General features: G+C 47.3%; 1 protein-coding gene across 1 annotated transcript in view; it reads right to left on the bottom strand.

Annotated features, from left to right (window-relative positions):
- Positions 1-7,527: 7,527 nt before the first annotated feature.
- Positions 7,528-23,758, bottom strand: part of LOC8026772 (cadherin-related tumor suppressor) — a 148,342-nt gene continuing 132,111 nt past the window's right edge. The window contains exons 28-30 of the mRNA XM_042289631.1: positions 18,639-19,019; positions 15,851-16,213; positions 7,528-12,924 (exon numbers count right to left, since the gene is read on the bottom strand). Of these exons, the coding sequence (XP_042145565.1) occupies positions 11,243-12,924; positions 15,851-16,213; positions 18,639-19,019 (2,426 nt within the window). The 3' untranslated portion in view covers positions 7,528-11,242. The remainder of the gene's footprint in view (positions 12,925-15,850; positions 16,214-18,638; positions 19,020-23,758) is intronic.

Here is a 23,758-nt window from a genome sequence, read left to right as displayed (position 1 = left end):
ACGGGGCTTTACTCTTTGCGGAAATCGCTTGTACAAGTTGTAGCGGCACAATACGGGGGGGGCGGGGGGGGGGGGCTGTTTTTAACAGTGATATGTAACTTATGTTTGCTTTAACCCAAATAATACAAAATCGTGGAGCACTTCCAAACTGCTATATTTCTTGGGGAGGGAGATGGGGTGGGGTTGTTGACTGGTCATTTGATTGAAATCTTCGAAGCCTTTACTAGCTTTACAAGCGTTTTCCTCGCATTATGCAGTCCGTCAAACGATGGGTGGCTTATCCGAGGCAAGTTCTGGCCTTTGTGTGTGTGGGGGTGTTACTGCCAATACCACCTAGCAGACAAAGCATGTGCGTTTCCTCCTCTAACGTCACCTCTAGATGCCCTTGGGACCCATAGGTAGCTCAGATGAGCAACATTGCCTGCTTTAGTGGTAGGCCTGCCAAGACCGGCAATCTTCAGGGCGTCGCACGCACGTTGGAAATGAACTGTGGAAGCTTGCTATTAGCTCGCGCTCAGCAGTCGCAGCTGCACATGGTTCATACTCGTCGCGCTTCATCCCACTTTGCCATTAGGGGCACGTTGGGGATTTATTGAAACATCATGCACAAGCAGCCTTAGGAAGGCAGTGAGGGCAAGGGTGGCCAGGGAGGAGGAAGCAGGCAGAGCACTAAAGGTTCCCCCCACCCTCCCCTTTCTCCAGAGTTTTGTCTGCTTCATTCTCCCCAGCGATGTAAGTAATCGCAGGGCAAGACTAGATCGCATTGCAAAAAAATTACAGCCACACTGGCGTGTGCAATGAGAGTCCAACGCCTCCGTTGGAGAGTAGTTCCTTGAAAACTTTCTCCCAATTTCATTGGCTGCAGTGCTCCGAGACTAGATCGCACCGCCGGTGGGAATGTGCTTTTACTCTCACCCTACCTTCTTCAGTTGAAACTGACCATAGGTGGTATGACACCACCTGCACAAGGAGCATCGATGGACACTTTTGTAACCGAGCAAATCCAATTATATTGCAATGTCCGAATGCAGAGCTCCAATCGCTTTTGATCCAAGTGGGTAGACCAAAATGCTAGTGCCATGAGGGCTACCCATTTTGTTTCAATCAGCTAAGAGCTCAGTGTTCAGACATCAGAACCCATGCAAGGAAACAAGACCCCACCACTGGCAAGCCAGAAGAAACATACAAGCAGGATGCAGTGCAACCTTTTCATTAGCTGTCACAGCAATTCAGCTGGAACTAAATTAGGAATAAAGCACAACACAAAATTTTTACTTAATATTTTATTGAACAAAATGTATGCTTGAGAGCCAACTCACCTGAAAGAAAGGAACAACTGTTATAGGTAGGAGGAGTGGAACACCACATAGAAGCCAGGCTTTTGCAGCAATCAGTTAAACCCAAACGGGATCTCCCTCAACAGGAATTAGGACAAGAGGTGTCAGAATAATCATCACAGACATCGAGACCGAAATTTGAAAATACTGAAATACTGTATACCTTGAGCAATGAAGAGTACAAGGCCACATCCAAACCTGTAATATTAAGAGCATAGTTAACCCACAACCCAGGCAGCATAATATACGCTTGAGCGTACATACTTCAGCAAGAAAAGCAATTATCAATCACACTGAATCAGTAGAGGTGTCAGAAGTGAGCTCATCATTTACAAATCTGGCCTAAGTATTTGAACACCGGCTACCTTGAAGGACTTGGGAAGACTGAAGCTGGCACCTTGTCCATTCCTGCACAGAAAATTAATTTTAACAGACCTTGAAAGCACCACAAAACTGCAGACTTATTGAAGAAGTCAGAAAAACGAACGTATGCTTTCATCAACATGTCAGCACTCTAGCCAAAAGTATCATCAGATAGAAAACCATAACATGTCATTAAACAACACTCACCATGCATATTATCAGCAGGAGTACAGAATGAACAAGAGAACCTGAAACAAAAACATACATTAGAATAAGCGCAAAAGGTGGCACATCAAAACGACTTCCACATATAATCAGCGTTGGGAAGCTTATCGACAAAGATGATTCAGCGACTCTAGCCAAAATATCATCAGAAAGATGAAAAAGATGTTTGTATTAAAACATTTTCTTACCTAGGGCACCTTCATTAAGCAATCCTGCAAAAAAATAAGTCAATAAAATTAGCAAAATGCAAAAAGGTATATAACGCAATTAGATCAACATCAGATCAGTGACCATTTAGATATCAGCACAACTTCTCAGTGACTGAAGTGGAGGTTAATATCATCAGCTTTCGTGGTGCTCCAGAAACTTCAGAATGTGGCCTTACCATGAAGGCCTTGCTTCTGCAAAGAGAGAAGAAAAACTTCTAAGCAACACAAGGAACAGTGCCTGAAGCAAAACTAATTTCAGGTATCAGAAGAAATGCATGTCTGCAAAATAGTTTTAAGACTGGATAACTTTTTAAAAATTCATCACATAAAAAAAGGATGATTTCGAAAGAAACAAAAGCTCACCTCATCAAAGTGCTATCAGATGCTGCAGCAGAAGCTGAAAATACCAAGCAATCATGAGAAGCAAGTGCAGGCAACGAAACTGTAGAACACTAGAAAAAAAATTAAGTCAGATAAAGGTAAGGTGACATCAACTGTCAGAAACACGGACCAATCATCACAGAACTATAGATTCATAGTGGATAGGTTATGAAGATACTCTACCTTGAAACATTTAAGATGTCGATGCCATGAGATCACAGAGAAGTGCCTGCAAATAAAAGACCACTTAAAGCAAATTTCTAAAAACGGAAGTGGTATGTGGAGCATTCTTAGTTCAGAGGAAATTTAGCATCACTAGTCAGAAACACAGACCAAGTTATAAAGATCTCATCAGAGCAGTTGAGCATTTCAAGACATCAAACATTCTTACCGACATTTACAGGCAAGGGTGAGGAGAGATGCATCTGCGTCCCTGAAAACAAAACAAACAAAAAAACTTCAATGCCAGGGTATTTATCATGCCTCTTCGGGACTGCTAGGTTCGTTCAGTTTTTCAAGGTAACCTCACATTCATTCAGAGACTCTAGTCTGAAAAAAACTCATCACACTAATAAAATTACAATAAAATGGAAAATTCACTCACCAACAACCAAAAGGACCCTACAGAATTTGAGATGAAGTGGAGCACTTTTCAGGAGACTCCCTAGAAGGGAGAAAAATGACTAATTAGATATATCTTGCACACCCCACATGCCTGAAAGAATGCTGATGTGAATGTCAGAACCATAGATTTTCTGCACAGCCATTAAGATCTGGATAACTTTGTGGTGATGAAGTCATCAGGCGAGCGGAAACTATTAGGAACTATTATAGAAAACACGAACCTTGCAAATCCTACGGTTCATTGCTTGATCCCCATACAGTACGAGCCGAGGAAGTATGGCTGCATTTGGCGCCACGCCTGCGAAGCCACGCATCTGAAAGACAAAGGAATCCACTTTGTGGTCAAATTTGTCGGACTGCGGCAAAAAAGAAATTCCCAAGTGCATTATACAGCAAGCACCTCAGACAAATGCCTCATTTGTCATCAAGGAGCAAAACAGCGGCCGAATCCGCGCCACAGAACGTGGCATTGGAAACGAACCGCCGAATCGCTCAGTCTCGTCATCGTATCATCATAAGTGCTGCTATTAAAAAAAATACGGGCCCTACAACGTGCGACCGTCATTCAAAGAGCGAGCACCAATATCGAGAGCACACTCCACGCTTTTAATTTTCGAGGAAATATTCGTCTGCACGTGGGCCCAGCTAGAGTCCGCAACGGCGACGAAATATGCGACGTTAAAAATAATAAGATGCCTAAAAATAACTTCGTATATTAACGCTCCATATGCAGACCTAACCAGGTCCGATACATATCAGTATCCGAACCGACGAATGCTTCGGATGCACTCGGATTCCAAATGCCTAAACTTCGTACCTTTTTTCCGACCGACGCGACGGAGAAGAGGGCCCCGCGAGCCACGACATCACGGCACCACAACCAGAAGAGGACAAGTAAAAATTTCGGTGGCAGCTGCATTTATAAGCAAAGCGACGTCACAAAAATGGGCGGAGCCGGGACGTTAAATTGTAGTAGTAGTGAGTAGAGGCTGACAGAGCCCTTTGTATTAGGCGGCAGCAAGCGCCACCTGATTACAGTCGTAAACCTAATCGTTTTTTCCTGAACCGCAAAGTCCGGAAAGTCTGCGTGAAACGCGTGAAACAAAGCCTACCAAGCCTGAGATGCGCGATCACTTGAGATGACAAAAATAATCCCTGGAAAAGGGAAACAAAGGACAAACACAAATCTCGAAACACAGCTAGATCGACTAGATGTCGACTTCACGAGCCAGAGCCGTATATGTGGAGAGTTTGGTCAATGGGAGGCGCGGGCAGAGCCAGGGCGTGCGCCAGACTCGGAAAGAGGTCTTGGCATGCTCTCTTGACCAACCAGAAGCCGAAAAGAATCCCCTAGCGGCAGGGGGGGTAAAGGTGGGTGAGGAGGAGTGGCAAATCCCGTGCGCCGACATCCTGGGTCCCGAGTGAACGATCGCAAAAGAGAGCGACAGAACACGAGAGAAAGAAAGCAACGTTGCCATGGTAAACACGGAGAGTGAAAACTCTCAGCAATATAAACAGTGATAATTTAACGTTGTAAACTAAATTCTGAGCTATTCTAACGCTTATAAAAAGCAATAAAGTCATTACGCTGCATTAACTTCCCTTCTGTCGAAATCTCGGAAATCTGGTGGTTGCGCAGTTTCGTATTCCTCAACCGCGCCCAGCCGCGCCCCACCAGCGAAGCCGGGTATATGGTTTAGTTTAGCGTTAACGCGGGGCCGTACATCTGCGCGCTATGCAAAAAGAAACCTTCGAAAAGAACGCGAGTATCTTTCCACCGGTAAGTTCGTGGATTGTTGAAGTTCACGAAACTGCTCTGATGATGTAACCGTGTTTGGGACCCAGAGTGTCTGCCTGCATGGTCCGCCGCTTGCGGCAGCCAGAATGTATGGGAAAATGGCGGACCTTTTCCTCTAGATTTAGTATATGATCTCTATGCCTAGCGGTGCTAGCGAGGAACAGTTCTGATGAAGGTCTATGTTCGTATATGGCTCTAATAAGCGCGTAAGAGTGAGATGTAGTAATTCTTCATGGTTGAAAATAGGGTACACGTGTTGTTTTGATCATGATCACGCAGAAAGATGTAAGAAACGAATGCGCCGCTCAGCTCTGTTTTGCGCGGACAGAGTGTGACCGCTCAGACGGCAGATTCCCGGCTTTCGGCGCTTGGCGTACGGATTATATCGATCGTTCCGCTAGTCACACCCTTCCACCATCATTTCGAGGGCGTGATTGAAACATCACGTGTACCATATGTTCAGCCATCGAGGGTTACTCCAATGCAGTTATCAGGTTTGTTTCTCGCGACCACCGCCAGGGTATTATTTCCGGCTTCTGGTTCGTCACATTCAAATTTCTGAAGACGCCCTGGAACACGCCCAGCTCGCTTTCGGCCAATGGCGCCTCCTCATTTGTCTCCTATACTTCCCAACGAATGGCCAAACTCGAGCCGCTCCGCTCGTGCCCTAACCCCCGGCTGCCCCAATCCCTACTTTGGCAGTGCTTTCTTTCCGGTGTCGGGTAAAGTACAAAATGTTCCCCCGAAATATATATCATTTTATACCATTTTATACCTGTCTCGGATGTTTTACATAGACGTTTAAGTGTAGGAAGCTCCTCCCACTGCCATAAAGACTACTCTGAAAAAGTGGCACCGATCTGTCGTCGAGAACCGAGCTTATGACGAACACTACGCCGCCGCCGCCACTCGAGGAACTGCACGTGACTTCTATTTTGGCTTTAATCGGCCATTTTGGCGCCGAAACAGATTCAGCGGAAGATAGGTTACAGGGGTGCCACCTCCCTCTCCCCACGGTCCCCAGCGGATGCGCCGCATCTTACTACCGAAGTTAAAATGCACCTAGGTCGGGACGCGCTACCTGAAAGCACCGCTGAGGCACGGTCGTATAAAAACAATATTAATTGTGCCGCAAAACCTGGCAAACTAAAGATTTAAAAAAAACATCACGCGCCCTTCATTTTGTAGTAAACTCCAATAAATTTCATACAAAAAGAGTTTTTTCTGTTTGTTTTTACGCAAAAGCATGCTTTCTAAAAGCTCAAGATTACCACAGTACAGACAAACGATACAGAGTGGCGCTGTTGTCGTATTTAGCTCGGTCTCGGTAGTCGCCAGCGGCCCAGGTTTCGACAGCGAGTTTCCCAACTGAGTGTTTTAGTAACGTTGACTTTAGCAGAGCTAACGTGCTGGAGTGAAGGTTGCCTCCTGCCACCTGAACCTTTCAACAAGATCGATCACCAGCTCCTTCTGAAGAAACCACACAAGTATGGCATCAGGGAAGCTTACTCCATTGGCTGCAGTGCTTCATCGAGAGGTAAGGATCCATCAGGTTGTATTTTTGAGAGGTAAAATCCTTATCCTGCACAGTGCTTTCTGGAGTGCCTCAGGGAAGTGTGCTGGGTGCAGCACTGTTTTAGTCTACATAAACAACATTGCAAAAAGAAAACTCCATTCCACACCTACCATGGATGCCGACGACCTATCCCTACTTCAGCCACTTTGCTCCGACAGCTCCCACTGTTCGTTGTCGACCGACAACAGTCGGTCGACAACGAACAAAAGACCGACTGGCTTCCGCCAGTCGGTCGACAACAAACTTTTTTTTGAGGGGGCCCCCCCCCCCCCCCTCAAAAAAATTGAGAATAGGTGTCGTTGCAAAATAAGGGGGTGTGTAGGAAAATCACTGATTAGCTGTATACCACTTTCTGTAGCTTATTGGAAAATTGTCCTACAGAGATGAAACATCATACAGTGCAATTAGGCAACGAGATGAATAGACCCTCCAGATTTCATCAATATTGAGCGACTGGTTTAAAAGTCGACACTTGAAGGTGGTGTTCTCCAGGGGCAGATGCAGGAATTTCCTGGGGGGGGGGGGGGTCAGGTGTTGGTCAGCGTACCATTTGTTTAGGAACCCCTCCCCCTCTCCCTCATTTCACGCCCTAAATTTTACAGATGCAGAAATCAAGAGGGGGGTCAGGACATCCGGACCCCCCCTCTAAATCTGCCTCTGGGTGTCACCCCTTAATTGTTTTCCCATCTTCCAAAGTTGTAAATACGTTAAAAAGATGTCGGTGATGAGGGCACATTCATTGCATGGGCGCCAGCTTTCCCTTTAACACCAGCACACCTGTACATCCCCACCCACCAAGTGCAATAAATATATCAATATCAACACCTCACCCTCATCCACAAGCTCCACTTGAACCATAATCACCAATTTTTCTTTTGTCTGTGCAAATACCATTACATCATCGCTAGATGCGGTGCTGCAGGCTTTCTAGAGGAAGTTTTGGCTGCAGCACATTTCCCTGTGTCTTAAATTGTTTCATGCTTGAGAAGAAAGAAATGTTCTCGGGATGCCAAGCAATGTTGACAAAACAAATTTTATTGTCCATTTTCGTCAACGTAGTCAAAAAAAAAAAAGAGAAGAAAGAGAAAACATGGCACATGATGAAGCAAAACGAGAATAGGAAGAAACAATGTACAGGCACTTTCATCGCCGGTTTTGGGCGATGAAAAGTAGACGGTGGTACTAAAGTTACTCGAAGGCTTTTACAGCCTCTCAGCACAGGGAAAAAAAGGGGGAATTGGATTGCAAGACTAGAGATTCGGCCTGAGCAGCTCTGTGCTGAGGTAACCAATGAGTGGGAACAAGCCAGTCAACTTTGCCCCAATACAGTAAACCTGGAACGCATATAACATTGGCTTTGCCCCCTTTATAGCCCGACGATAAACCAGACTGTCTCTTCCACAAGATACCATTGTTTAAAACTTTCGCTATGAAATATGGCCGATGAGCAGGTGGTGGATTAAATTGAAATGCTTTTTCACCCATTTTGTTCTTAGTTGATCTTTACATAACATATATTCAAATATGCCGAGTTCAGTAATGCAGGGCACCCACTCTACCCTACAAATAAAAGCACACTTTGTAGGCGCTCTTCAGGATTCAACATCCATTTTGCAGCAGTTCATATAGGGAGTTCTTTCTTATGGCGAGTTCATTTCACTGCACTCGTACCCATGCATGCCCACTCGCAGCGTGGAGCAAGTTTGTTCCACCGGCACTCCACAAGTGACTGCGCTCTCCGAGTTCGTTCCAGCGCCAGCACTCCATGTATGTGTGCACTCGCTGCACGGAGAGAATCGAGTGTGTGCCAGAATGCAATCTCATCTTGCATTGCTCAGGCGAGGCAGGCGAAGAGAGAGCAGACGGGGATTCGTCTGCTACTGCTCCGCTACGAGCTGTCATTCGCACAAAGTGGAACCCCCCAAAGAAAGTGGATTTTCTGCTAGAAAGCACGTCCCATGAAAGACTGGATCAAATGCGAGCTTAACTGCGATTTTCTGCTAATTCATGAAGGGAGCAATCGACAACCCATACTTTTGCAAGTTTTTAGTCGTTTTGTCGCCGTTCAGTTGCTGAAACCTATGGATGAGCAAAAAGTCTCGGGACAAACAGATCAGCAGTCGCAAGATCTCTCTTACGAGATCTCTCTTAAGTTGTCGCCAAAATATGGCCGATTGTGGACTCACGAGTGGACAACATTCATTGAGAAAGCTCACCCAGCAGAACCTGTGATGCGAACAATTAGCAGTCGAGAGAGCTAAACATGGCGACTTTAACCGGGGCTTGGGTAAAACCACCATGTTTAAGATTTACTTACAACAGTTAGTTTGCACCCTCCTTTCTTTTTGTTCGAAAAAGTTCTCAATCTCACCGCTCTCATTAGAGATAAAGGCTGATTCAGATACCTATATATATGCGACCAAGGATCGAAATCGACGGTGTCGCAAGACGTATTGCTGGAGATTTCAACGGACTAATTTGAAACTGTATCCTTTCAGTAGTTCACGCTTAAAACTGATCAAGCCTGTGCACGAATAGTATCAACGGTGTTTTCTCCCGTGTCAACAGTGATAAGAATTGAAAGATTGCTCACTTTTTGTTATTTCTTACAGTTTGGTTGACAGCTTGTGGCGGAAACACAGGTCATCTGTAAATATCTCCACGGCAATAGAGGTCTTCAAGTCATTGCAAATATAAACATTGCAGCGACCATACTTTTTTGCATTCCCGCCTGTCATGTCGAACAACAGGGCGTTATTTCGGTTTGAGGTCGGTATTCTCGCTACAACATAGGTGGCGACAGCATCACTTTGCACTTGGCAAGTTCGTTCGGGACCGGTTCTCCGTGCGGCACTCCGCGAGTGTGATGCATTCTAGGACAGAACTCGCACAGTGCGCAGCGCGTGCGAAACAAACTCGCAATTAGTCAATCCAGAATTAAGGAAAGAAAAAAAAAGGAAACTTGTAATAGTTTTTTTTTTTACCCCTGGGGCCAAGTGGCTACTGTAAAAATTACCAAATGGGTCAATTAGTGAGCTAAATGACTAAATCAATTACCTCTTAATTTTTATTTCTGGGGGCATCATGCATTTAGAGAATGGACGCCCGACCTCAATAGTCTAGTCGGGCTGTAAAATTTTGATTGAAAAACTTCTAGTGGGAGCTACAAGGCGAGATATGTCAGCCTTGTACAAAAAATCACACCAAAACTAAGAAGACAAAGAACACCAGTGATGTCGATCCTTCCGCCCCGGAAGTTTGAAAAGCCTCAGTAATAGTAAAAAAGTAAGCTAAAGATTTTTAGTTCGGAAGTTAACTAATCAACCCACTTCGCCTTTCTTCTAGTGGCTAACATGGCAACAACTTGGCCCCAGAGCAAAAAAAGAAAAAACCCTAGATGCAACTTTCTATTTCTTTTTTTTTTTTTTTTTTTAAATTCTGGATTTAAAAAGAATGATAACTGGCATTGCCCCTGCTACATGCTGACTGGCATCCAGAGCATGCGAACCTGCAACCAACGATCCTCCCAGAAGAAAAGGAAGATAAAACACAAGAGAATGGGCATAAATAGGGGCAGTCAGTGGAAAAACACATGGGAATGTATGGCGCAGAGAGTATTCTCGCGTTGACGACACAACGACCGGACGAGACCACCGAAAACAAACACACACACACACAATTGAACCTGGCATGAGGTATGTGTCGTTAGTTGACAGGAAAAAAAAAAAGGGAAACAAATGCATGCAGTCATCAGTGTCCAAAAGGGGACGCCCAATAAATTAGGAAGTGACGGCAGGGGGCGGGGCTTCTCGGGCTCCTCGACGTAAAATGAAACGGATCGACGTGGCCGGGACACCCGACGCCCAAGCGTCTGGTTTTGGCGGAGAGCGGTCTACGTATTTCAGCGGCTCTATGGACGAGTTCTCCCAGCAGTTTGTTCAGTGTGACTAGGTTGGCAACACTGGTAGCGTACCGTGTGCCTGTTGACCTTCTGCTGGGCTGCGTGCTTCTTTTCTCCCTCTTACCGACGTTAAAAGAAACCGGATTGCATTCCAGAGCAAATTCCTGTCTATCCAACGCTCTAAATTATTCCTACATCTGTTCAGGCAAACGCCCTGTAACTGACACACTCTGCGGCCTCATACCCTCGGCATTAAATTTTGAAAGCCCGTTACAGGGACCAAACACTTGTCCGTCATAGCTGAATAAAATCTAGGCTAACTATTCACGCTAAAACTTGCACACACAGAGGTTGTGGCGTCGTACGTGAGGTCATTGTACAGCAACTCTAACAACTACACCAGTTCGTCATGGAATGCATAGCTCGATAGTGTCCTCATATTATGGTTTCATGGCACTGCTATTTTAAACAGATTCCTCATCTACGTACCACGCTATCCATTCAAAAGAGGCACACGTGACAGGCCGCTGCCCTCTATCAAACGCATTGCGGAATGTATCATCGTAACGAAAGCCAACATTATTGGCTCAATGGCACTGCCATTTTTGAGTACGGCGGTCCACACAGTGAACTACCTGTTCAAAAGCGCGACGCACATCAGGGCACGTAATGGGTCTGGCATGTAACGCGTTGTGCCTCCTGTCAAGCAAACTGTGAAACGTATCGTTGAGGAAAAGGCCATCGTTACTGGCTCGCTGCCATTTCTAAGCAAAGTCACTGTCCACACAATGAACGACCCACCCAAAAGCAAGTTCGGGCACCCTTCCGTCACACGTATTCCTCGCTGGGCTTGGGGTGCCCCGGCGTGAGCGGGCTCACCGTGTCCGGCAAGTCCGCAATGTCTTTGAACACACCCACCAAGTTCTCAAAGTTGGGCCCCCAGTTGAGCAGACAGTCCCAGCCCAACACCGCCCCGCTCGGCGGTTTGTAGGAGAGGTGCGACAGGTCGTCGTCCGAGGCCACCAGCGTGCTCAACGAGCCGCGGAACGAGTCAAACCCGTCGTACGTCTTAGACGAGTCTTCGTCGTTCTCGTTGTCCTCCTCGGCCAGCTTTGAGAAGATCATATTGCCCGGTGCGAAGTCGCGGTGTGCCTTCTCGTAGCCGTTGTCGTACTCGAACTCGGAGCAGGTGAAGGAGTCGTTGCCGCTTTCATCACTCGACGAGTCGTGACCCGTCGCCGCATCCAGCAGTGCGGCCGGCCGGTCGTCCAACAGCTGCGACAGCTTTCCCTTCGTGCCCTCGCTCCCCGAAGACGAAACCGCGTCCAGTGTACTCACAAGACTGCAGTTCCGGGGCCGTGCGTTGAGGCACTCGATCTCCTCCGCCGTGAGTCCGAGCCCCGCGAGCGGCTGCGCGTGGCGGCTCTCCGCTGCCGGCGCCGCGCACGCCTGCTTCAGCTTGGCGGAGGGAAGGCTCCCCGTGCTGCGGCTGAGCTGGCTCACGGGGCTGTTGAGGCTGCGCTCAGAGTTGGTCAGAGCGTCCTTGAACGGCTTGGCCCCGTTGCCCGGGTGTGCGCTAGCGAGGAGTGCTGTCTGCAGCGGCTTGCCGCTGATGTCCTGCAGCGTGAGGATCCGCGGCGTCTGGCGCGAGAGCTCGCTCGACGGGCTCAGCCTCGCCAGCGGCGTGCTGTGGTGCATCTTCAATGCCGACGGGCTGTCACGCGCGGCGGGGCGCAGGAGGAGCTGCTGTCGCGGGCTCTGTCGGGCCGTCGGACTTGCCGGACTGTGGCGGTGCGGACCCGGATGCTTGTGGAGCCCCTTGTTGTGGTGCAGCTTCCGCAGTTGGCTCCCGTCGCGGAACACGCGGTAGTGGTACACAATGTCAATGTCCGACGGCGCGATGCTGCTCGCGTTCTCGAGGTCGTAGTGTTCCGGCTCCGCGGCCGCACCGTAAACAGACTGCTCGGCGCAGCGCGACGCCGCGAGCGGCGACGACGCGTGCATCACTTCTCGTTCAATGATGTCTGGGCGCTGCGGGGTTCGCGGTAGGTGGTTGTCACTCCCGATGTCGCGTTCTTTTGCCCGTTTCGGCGGGACGAGGTCCTGGGCAGACGGCGGGTTCCGCAGGTGCTCTTCGGGAGCAGAGGGCGTGGCGCCGTCTGCATAGCCAGGCTCTGTGTGAACCGAGCCGCGCGTGGCTTCAGTGATTTGGTTGATGAGGGCGTTTCCGTTGGGTTTGATCGGCGTGGGCGCCTTGTGGCGCTTGAGCTTGCAGCGGCGGAACACGAGGAGGCTGACGAGGATGACGAGGATGAGGACGACGAAGAAGGCAATGACCAGGATGATTCCTACGCCGAGCGGGTCGGCGGCTACGTCTAGGCGTAGGGCTTCTTGGCTGCAGCTTCGGCCGACGGCCCCACGAGCCACTAGCCGAAAGTAGCCTTGGCTGGCGTTGACCGACTGCAGTTCTCCGTTGACGGCAATCTGCTGGACGCATCCTTGAAGCGAGCCTGCGTAAAGATAGACCGGCATCAGTGTTGCTTACGAGCCTTTCCTGTTCGGCTCAGAACGAGATTTGTTAAAGGGCAACTCCGCTTCTTTTCCAGTAGTGCAAAACTATAGAGTTCTCTTTGCTATCATCTACAAAACCCCCCTGGCAAATATTACGACGGAATTCCGCGTAGAAGTTCATTAAAATCGCTGCCAAAGTTTGGCAAGCACGAATCCGCTGGTTTTGGATGAGACGTGTGGGCCAGACAACACTGCCCGGCTGCATTTCCGCTTCCTCCAAATTCCTTCTCCCGGCACTTCTGTGACGTCATCAAGCATGTACAGCTTCTTTTTTTTTTCGATTTTGTTTTCTTTCCCGGGGAGAGCACGGGTGGCGCCAGCGCTGTGCCATAGCCTCCTCTATACGGAGAAAGCCTGGCACATCGACGACGGAGCAATAGGGCGCGCGGCCGCAGGAAAAAGGAGAGGAGGAGCGCGCCGAACGGTGACCAATATGGTAGCGCGGAGCAGAAAAGGCAGACCTAGACAGCGAGCGCTTGGGTCATGAGCGGCCGCTCCCCGAACCACACTTGTTTTTGTTTTCGTCACCGTCGTTTTCGTACTCCGGGAGAAACGGGCTCGGCGATTCGAAAGGGCGCAGGGAGAAACGGGAAAGGGTGGACGTTGAGTTTCTCCTCTCCACGGTTAGCGACAAGAAAAGAGAGAGAAAAAGAAAATATTGTTTCTGCGTTTGGCCGCTCGCTCTTTTGTGGCGCTAGCAGCAAAGGTTCTCTCCGCTCCCGTTTCTCCACCCCTCCTTTCCCATTTACGGCGGCCGTCTTTTCACGCGACGCGCCAGGCTTTCTCCGTATAGAGGAGGCTATGGCTGTGCTCTCCACGGAGAGGGAAGCTGCTTTTGTAAGAATTTTGAGTGACAGGTTAATCCTCTATAATCTTCTGGGGGGAAAATAGCGACGCCTGTGCTAATCCAGGAGGCACAAAGGAGGATCCTGATAAGAGGGGAGCTCCTTCTTCCCCTTGTATATCACGTGGGTGTACATGCTTAGTGATGCCGAATATACAATGTTGTCCGGCTTTGCCACCGTTTCGGTTTCGGTTTGTGATCATGGCTAAAGTAAAAATACACGAAAAATATTTTATTTTTCGCGAAACAAAGGATTGAGGATTGTTTTTGAGTGCTTCAAAAAGCAAAATCGGCCACTATCTCAAAATTTTTGAAATTAAGCGGAGTTGCCCTTTAACGCTAAATGTAGCTCGTAAGGAGATTGAAAGTTAAGATACTAAATGTCTCTTTTCATGGATGGATTAAGCACTCTGCTGCTTTCGCAGGCCGTCGTGATGATACATTGATCTTTTCCGTTTAAATGCTGTTGCAGTTTGCATCATAGGGGCACTGCAGAATTATTTTATTTTATCAAGCTGTTTACAGACTGTTCTGCTAAAGAATCATGGCAGCTTGTAAATAAAGTTAGGCTACAAGCAAAAGGACCAGATAAAAAGAGGCCTTGTGCTGTAAATGCATAAAAGTATACCGTATTTACTCACATGATAAATGCACTCACATAATAAACGCACCCCCCAAACGGGTATCAATATTTTTACTTTTGTTTTCCTCCCGTAATCAACGTGCCTAGAATTTTTGGATGTGCCAGTCTCGAATTGCGTCCAATTTAGCAAGCCACCAAGCCAGTTTTCTTTTGCCGCCAAGCGGTTAGGCCAAGTCAAGCCAAGCCAAGCCAAGCCAAGCCGCTCTCGCAACGGTTGCAAGTGCGTAGTTGCGGAAGTGATCAACCGTGAAACCGAGTGTCGCTCACACTTGACGAAGCTTGGGTCGAGAAATTGCCGAGCCCCGGACATTCTTCGCCTATCGGATGCATTGATGTCAACAAACAAGCCGTCATCTGTGGTTCGCTTTCGAACAATGATATTGTGAAAGTGATAAGGCCTAATTTCACATACTCTGGGTAAATGTGTTTATTTAATTTGTAACAGAACAGCACAGCTAGGTGCACGCCGAGAGGTACACACTGCACTCCCCCCAAATATGTGTCAATTTTTCAGGAAAAAAGTGCGTTCATTATGCGAGTAAATACGGTACTCCACGCTGAATGCGCAAACAAAACAGATAAGCCAAAAGTATGTGTTACACTGAAGCTTCTAAAGCTTTCCCGTACCTACAAGTACAATACTATCAATTGCAATATTAGTCCATCATATTGTTACCTCACATTCCTAGCACAACTGTGCTAAGGTAATTACTGCCTAACACTATGCATCCAACTCGGTAGATATGATCTGAGTGCTTGTGCCCGTTTGATTTAATCATTAGCAAGATCCCTGCAGGTTCAACAGCCATGTTAAACCAAATTTTATGGGGTACCATACCCATGCCACTGCATAAAGCTTTTTCGTCAACGGGACCACGAAACAATTCAAAAGAGGGAGAAAAGATTCACTAACGTGGGTCAAAAATAGGGTTTCGTTTTTTCGGTACTTACCAATAAACCCAGAAAGGTGTCACCCTGAACCGGTTTTATCGAAATCGGAGAAAACCGAAAACCCCCAAATTGGAGCTGCACCTAAATAAGAAAACCCAAGCTTCTTGGAAAGAGATCTTTATCAACAGCTTTATTGTGTGGTGACTCAGAATGCAGCCCCCATTGAACTGCCTCCAAAGTTGCTTCTTTCGTCAGGAACCAAAGCTTTTCCTATTTTCCTTTCCTATCGGCACCGGGACGTTCATCTGAGTCATGTGCATGTTGCCTGGAGGTTTAGAGAATTTTATGACCATGTCCTTATGGCCATGACTATGTACATAAAACATTCCAAGAACCAAAATAGAAAAACGAACAATCCCTGAAGCAAACGGCTGCTTGGGGTACCAGGCGCATTGCTGCTAATCAACAGAGTCGAATTAAGTCTAACCTGGAAGAGATTCCGCCGAGACGGCGTTCTGCTCCCAGCGCCCTCCGATGGTGAAGGACGTCAGGAAAGGATCGAGGAAGTCGTGGAGAGACGCGTCGGTCGGCACTCGGCGCTGCTGGTCGTCCACGGTAAGGCTGACGGCCCCGCCACCGGTTTCTAGGGTGCGGCTGAGGACCACCTGGTGCCAATGGCCGTCCGACACGCGCGCGGGGTGGCGCCACTGCACCGGCTCCTGCTGGCCGCTCTGAGACAGGTACTCCAGGTGGCCCTCCGCCAGCTGCACAAAAAGAAAGGCATGTGTTCGATGGATGCAAGCTTGAGACATGTTTCCGCAAGGATTCAAGGCACTGTGGAATATGAAACCTACGAAGCAAGAAAAATAAAAGTTCCAAGTCCCTTTGAGTTTGACAAAAAGTATTCTATCGAAACGTAAAAAAAAAAAAAAGACTGTCAACGTTGAAGTTTTATTTAAAGGTATTCAATAGGCTCTCTTCAAAAGTGCACGCCGTCTAGCTCCTGCTCGGCCAGTTATCCGAGTCTGCCATTGTTTGGCCGTGCACTCCGGTCACGGTCACGTACTAGACACAAGGGCCGCGTCAGCGTTCGACGTGAACTTGGCTCAGCTCATATCGAGAGAGCGCACTGTGCCAGCGTTTGGCAAGGGCTCGCATCCACTCATATGCTTTGTGCCCAAGAAACGGCAACAGCCAGTGTTGTTCGATGGGGTCTTGAGAGGGTTCTATGCGGAGTGCAAGTTCGTCTGCTTCCTTTGCAGGGGTTGTGATGACGTCAGAATGCCGAGCTCTGATTGGCTCTAGTCAAAAGATGGGTAGACCTCAAAGCAGGCTGCCTTGAAGTCTACCCACAATCCTTCAATCAGAGCCAATCAGAGATTGGCGTTCTGACGTCACCACAACCCCTGCAAACGAGGCAGACAAACTTGCGCTTTGCATTGACAACTAAAGGCATGTTTTGTCGAATTTCAAACCTTCAATCAATGGAGTTCTTGAAAAAACCACTACTAAAAGAAAGCAACCTCTCAGCTGATACATAAACATACTCTCTGCCTGGTGCATCATTTATGGCCTGATACAACATGAAATATCTGTAGTAGAAGCCTTCAATAAATCTTCGGCTTCCCGTGAGCATGCAAAGCCGAAGCATGATGGAAGGCAATGAGCACATGCCGGGGGCGGAGCTTTTCCCACAGATCACAAGCTGCAACATAGTGAAGTCATTTCATGCCTCCACAGCCAGCCCCCGCCCCACTTTTCTGACACCTTAATTTTATTATTCAGAACCATGTTTTTTTTGTTTTTTTAGACCATGTGTTCTCAACCACTGATGTTTCGGGGACCCGTTCTGGGTCAATATAAGTGATGGGGGACGCCATCCACCATGGGGGAGGGTGGGTATTGAACAACTACAATGACAAAAGGGTAAAGTGAAGAAAAAGGGATTACAGTCGCCAACCAATTTTTCGGACTTCGCAGGGGCCGAGAAAACTTACGAATAATAGACCAGCCTGAAAAATGAGCAGATTAAAAAACTTGCCTTTATTACAAATAAGCGGGCTTTAAAATGCCGTAAATAGTGCCTTGCTCAGCTTACGCCTGCGCGCCTTGTTTTAGGTTATGCCTCCGTTTGTGTTCGGCAACTTTCTGTTAGCTTGAAAATCGCTGCCTTCTTTTCTAGCGTTATGGTCGAGTACTTTCTGTGCTTCTTAGCAACAGATCGCGGTGACGGAAGAACAGATGGGACAATGACGTCCAAGCCAGCGAGTCCGAAAACACGATTCACTGAGTCGAGATAAGAGGTGCAAGTCCATGACTGCAATGGCAAATGAACAAAGAAAACTGGAAACAACAATGATAATGATAATGACGGGCAGCTAGAGAAAAAAAAAGTTGTACAGCGTCACCTAGCAGTAGGACTAAGCGGTATTTAAGTAGCACTGCCAAACCAAGCCAGTCCATGTGCAGCCAACATAAAATCCAAAATGGCCGCTTCTCGGTGGTGTTTCTCACTGATCACTCACGACGATTTTGTCCGAAAAATCAAACTTTCGTACCTCAAGCTCTCCGAAACATTGGTCGTGAATATGCACTATTTCTATCAAGTAGGTCACGGTTCCTAATTTAGGTCCGAAATATAGAACGAGTCCGAATCATCGGCATCTCAAATATCGGTCGGCGACTGTATGTTTTACAAACCAGCTTTGGAGCTCTGAAACGGAGAAAAATCAACCCTACCCATCCGGTGCACATGCTTTGGTCTATTTAACCTTGTGGAACAGCCCAGATCAATAAAAAAAAAAGTGTCATTGCTTGGTTTGACTGAAGGACGAGGGTTTCAGAGACCTTAAGAGACACCAAAGGGTCTGCTGACCCCCATTTAAGAAGGAGTACTTTAGACCAGGGGTTCTCAAACTGGGTTCCGGGGAACACAGGGGTTCCACGAGCTGGTCTCATGGGTTCCGCGAACACCCAAATTGCAACCCCCCCCCGTGCCGCAGGCTGCGCGGCAGGCATGCAAAGCGCCTTCATCTCACTTTGCACTGATGTCGCGACTGATATGGTGGGGATATATGCAAAGCAATACAAGCAAAATTGCCTGCAATTGTGCATCTGTTGCTTCTCGGTCGGCAAATATGGAGGGGGGTTCCACGGCAGTTTTTGAGGCTTCCTGGGTTTCCGTGAGGCCAAAAAGTTTGAGAAACCCTGCTTTAGACCTTCCGACTGCTTACAGTTCAGAGTTAACGAAATGTCTCAAAGACATCTTTCAATACAGCAATGTTTAAATGGCTGCTGACAAAATGTTGTGCTGTCAGCAAAGCCAAATGAAATGAAAGAAAATTTCCATCGTTGTGATTCTTCCCAGAATTCAGTATGCTCTAGTCTATGAAAACTTTGCCAAATGTGCAGCCTTACCTGTAGCCGTGTATGGTCCCTCTCAGTGGCTACGTGTAGCAGTAGTCCGTCCTGGGCAAGGGTACGAAGCCTCAGGGACAGAGCCTTGCTGGGCGGAAGGTCTCGGCTGGCGCGCTGGGGCTGGGGCTGCTGCTGCTGCTGCTGCCGCCGTCGCTGCTGAACCAGTGCCTCTCGTCGGTGCTTCTCTTGAGGAACCAGCTCCAGGAAAGAGCCCCCAGAGAGCCAGTACGGTTCCAATGCTGCAAAGGAATGCTGTTAATTGTACCTAGAAATTTCACCCAACAGAGACAAATTATTGTTATTGTTCCATTGTTTCATAGGAATGTGCCAACAGGGTTCATGCTGGCCTCGAAGACAAAAATTCAAGGGTTTTCAAGGACTTTCAAGCCCCAGCCAGGATATTTTCAAGGACCATGTTGAGAGCCTTACTTAGACAAAACACAATTCTAAATGCGTTAAAAATGTAATATTTATTGCACGAGACAAGATATTAAAGGGCGTTCCTTTTTGTATGCTAGATTCAAATTAGCACATACACAACAACACACGTTGCCATGTTTCACGTGTTGAACAAAAAATATACACCAAACAAGCACTCGTCCAAAGTTCATGTTAGTTCACATTGCTTTTTCTGGACTTCGAGGTCAATGTTCCGAATTTCCTGTGCCTTGCTTTTGGCAGTCTTCCTGAGGCTGTTGGATTTCATGGTCCATGTGAGGTCACTCGTGGCTTCTGCCTTCTCTGCATAATTGTCTGCTGAAGCCGTCAATTCAGCAACAGCTACTTCCAGTTTCTTCTTCTTTCTCAATCTTTGAACTTCTTCGTCAATGCAGCGCCTTTTCACCTTCCTTGCATCTTCAAGCTCCCACTTCTTCTTGGCTTCCCAAAAAGCACGGTAATGATGCCTTGCAGAAGCCACGGACGTCCTGAGTTCCTTCGTGATTTGTACATTCAAGATGCCACCTGCCTTGTTTACAGCGTTACATACAATTCGCTGTGAGATGTAGGAAATATCTTTCATATTTTCCACAGCGACCTGCCAATTGAAGATAAGAAGATAAGAAAAAGGGTCTGAGACCATGGCACACGACGTACGAAGACTTCTGCTCTCCGCAGGAGAAGGCTCGAGCGACTTCGCTGTTGGGAAACATTCTTCTGAACAAGTCACTTGTCTGTGAACAGGACTTGTAGGAATAGTGCGACGCAGTTACTTTTAGAATCCACAGAATCTCTGCATCAGTCGCCTCTTGGACACACCGTCCAAGCCCGACGACTGTAATTGCGTTGGATCCACGAACGTTGGGTTCACGGATGATTCATCTACAGAGGGCACCAAGAAGTTCTTGATCGGGTTACTCACTGCCAACTTCCCGTTCCCGTCGTGTTTGGCGCTTTTCATGTGACTTTTCAGCGCCGACTCTCCCATAGCAGCGATGTCGAACGTTTTTGAGCAAGGCTTGCATTTAGCCCGATTTGGATTCGGCGTGTCCGGTGCAATCCAGTGACTATAACTGTCATTGCTCAGCCACGAGCGTTGGAACTTGCATTTTCCTGGCATTATTTCTCACTTGCAGTTGCTGCAGTAATTCTGACTGCACACATTACACACCAGTTTACGTTCGAGCTACGTCGGCAACTTCTGATCTCGTACTGGAAATAACATGAAGGAGAGGATTGGATGTGGATCTGGCTATGCCCTTCGGAACCAAAACTGATTCCAGTGTGGCCAGGCGTTCATAAACATCTGCTAAATGTTGTCGTCAAACTCGAAAATCAAGGACTTTCAAGGATCTGTAAAAACTCTAGGACTTTCAAGGCCTTGAAAATGCTACTTTTAAATTCAAGGGTTTTCAAGGATTTCAAGGACCCGCATGAACCCTGGCCATCCCATGCAATTTAGACACACCTGGACGTGTTGTAGAACACCTGACATGCAGAAAGACCACTAAGGATAGCTTTTAAAGCGGTAACTTCGTGGGCCAACCAAACTCAGGAGCCGCGTAAGCACAAAATGTGTAGGTCAGTCAAACCGTAACCGCTAAACGATCTCAAAAAAAAAATACTGCAACCGGTGCCAGGAATTTAACCCCGGTCACCGGCATGGAAGCCGAGTGCGCTGCTGACTGAGCTACGGACCCAACATGCAGGGACTAGGATCAGGAGGAGCAGAAGCAGATGGTGTGAGAAAGCACATAGAGCAGAGGGAAATGGAAAGGGCAAGAAAGGGAGGAGCAGAAACAGGTGGTGTAGAAGGAGCGTGCAGAACGAGAAGGAGTGGAAAGGGCAGAAAAGCGCGCCTCCCCTCTCTTGGTGACCCAGAAAATTCAGCGCAAAGGCTTTGTATCTGCAGGTGGTGCTGGAAGGAAGCGCAGCGCCACGAAGAGAGAATGGTGTGTCATAATCTGTTTCCATACAAAACCCTGCCCTAGGCACCACCTAAACTAAGTGCACCACCCACCTAAGGCACTAAAAGACTAAAAGTAATCCTACTCAAGGCCCCACCCGAACTAGACCCACCACCCGCCCTATAAAGCTACCGCATTTAACCGTGCATGGTAAAATGACCAAACATGCAGCCAATTTTTTAGTACTTCCTTCTTACCGGGGATGGGGGTACATGCTAAAGTGCCACACACTTCCAGTTCATAAAAAAATGAAAGACGTTTACAATTCTCTGTAATGACGAATTAGAGCGCAGCTCTTGAGGAGGATTAGGGGAAGGTATGCCCCTCCTCCCCCTCCCCTCCTCTTCTGCTCCCCCCCATTTAGCAGAAAATTTTCGCTAAATTTCCCGCTAAATTTTCTTGCTGAATTTAATGAGGAATTCTTTTAGCTAAAAAGCTTTCACTAAATTTAGCGGGGAAATTTATCTGCTAAATTTAATGGGGAATTTTTTCCACTAAATTTAGCAGAGAAAATTTTCTGCTATATTTAGCGGGGAAATTCTTCTGCTAAATTTAGTGGGGAAATTTTTCCGCTAAATTTAGCGCAGAAATTTTTTCGCTAAATTTAGCGCAGATATTTTTCCACTAAATTTAGTGGGGAAATTTATCTGCTAAATTTAGTGGAGAATTTTTTCCGCTAAATTTAACGGGAAAATTTTCCTGCTAAATTTAGTGGGAAATTTTTCCTCCAAATTTAGCGGGGAAATATTCCCACTAAATTTAGGCACCTTATGACGTCACCCATGACCCTGGTGACGTCACACGTGACGTCGTTATGGGAATGTCCCATAATGCAATGAGCGGTTACGCGGACGGCCACAGCGACGCCGCTCAAGCTGGAAACTGGTGCCTAAGAGCTGCGCTTTAATAAAGAGACAGTATGCTAAGGACTCTCTTGAGAAAAACCCAATTCTTCTCAGTATTTACTCCCTGTATCCTAAAGAAGACAGGAAACTAATCAAATGGAGTACTCCTACGAGTGCTTTCAACTCTGCTATGTCGCTTCCGTGGCCATTGCAACAGAAGCAAGTGCTTTGTGTCAGTATTTCACCATCTGCTACAATACGAGGCAGCAGGAACCCGATAAAAAGAATGCTTATTGCGTCTGATAAACCTCACTGGAAATTCCCGGGAGACCACACAAGCTCTGTAAAACAAACCACGCCTTTGGGCCCTTCCAGATCTGGCTTGACTCTAGTTTCCATAAAATCTGACAATCTATCACTCGCAATGTATAATATGATGCAGCTCTGCCACTGGGTGAGTGCAGTAAAACCAGCAGAGCACGCCGTCTTTTACAAGTTTGGGTGACCGCGTGGCATTTCAGTTTCGCTCCTCTTCCTCTGATGCAGCCCGAGTTTTATACCTTTGTGACCACTAGCACCGTGATTGCAATCTTAAAGTCAGAACTAAAAAAAAAGACAATGTTCACTTTCGAAGATTGCCACCAAACCCTATTATTCAATGGGTGCAATAAAGGAGCTGCACTAAGATTGATACCTCTGCCATACCCGTGATAATGCCAACAGACGCATCTTACGTTTCAACGGTAGACTAGAGTCAATATTCTCAAACTGGTCGATGGTGAGAGACCCCTATCCCAAACAGTGCACACGCCTACAGATCACGTAAACAATAATCTGTACACAAGGAAGTGCTTGGCTCATGGTTCCATGGCCGGGGAAAAAAAATGGTTCCCAGTTACCATCGATCCCCTTCCCTCTCACACCCTTCTCTCCTCCCCTCCCCACAGGAATAGGTCTCTGAGCTACTCCCCGTAGAAAGAAGGAGGGTCTCCCTTTTGTTCATAAAGAAAGAAGAAATTTGGGAAGAGTGTCCTTCTTTCTGGCCGCTCGTCATTGACACCTTTAAACTAAAAAAAAAACACACACACAGAAACAGTTTTTTGGAGCATTTATGAGTACCCGAGCGCCCGAGGTTCCTCGACTAAGCCTACTTCTAAGCGAAGTGTTTTCCCACACCATTTTAGCAGATCTGAGCCGTCTATCGATGCATGTTATCGACCTCCGGGAAGAGATGGGGGCTTTTCAGAGAAATTGTTTGAATGCATTGAATCTATTAAATGTTCCTACCCGGATCGTTGTATTATGTTAGGAGGGGACTTTTAAGGCCCGTTCACACTCTTGCAACTGCTTGCGACCTCTTAAACCTGGGTTCCTTAAAACTTCTTAAACCAGAGAACACACTGGCGCCATCTATTGGGAAGCAGTGTAAACTCGGCGGTCTGGCATATTTTTTTTTATTTCTCGCGCAATATCCTTTCTCTTTTGGCTCGAAAAGCTTTTGTCAATGTTATAAACGAGCCTTTCTATGGGTATTACGCACATTTGACCTCGGAAATCCCGCAAAACCTTCGCTTTTGTGAAATGCAGTTCTAGGGTCACCGCATAGATGGCGCCACAATGTCAGTGTGTTCCCTCATTCTAGAAACATTTAAGAAGTTGTAAGAGATCTCGTCTCTCTCAGTCGTACTCGGTCGCAAGAGTGTGAACGGGCCTTAACTACGCTAGTGT

The sequence above is a fragment of the Ixodes scapularis genome, unplaced genomic scaffold (genome assembly GCF_016920785.2).
Source record: "Ixodes scapularis isolate PalLabHiFi unplaced genomic scaffold, ASM1692078v2 PGA_scaffold13__105_contigs__length_92229423, whole genome shotgun sequence".
NCBI classification, from domain to species: domain Eukaryota; kingdom Metazoa; phylum Arthropoda; class Arachnida; order Ixodida; family Ixodidae; genus Ixodes; species Ixodes scapularis.
Note: the sequence above shows the minus strand (reverse complement) of the source record. Positions and strands in the feature narration are given on the sequence as shown.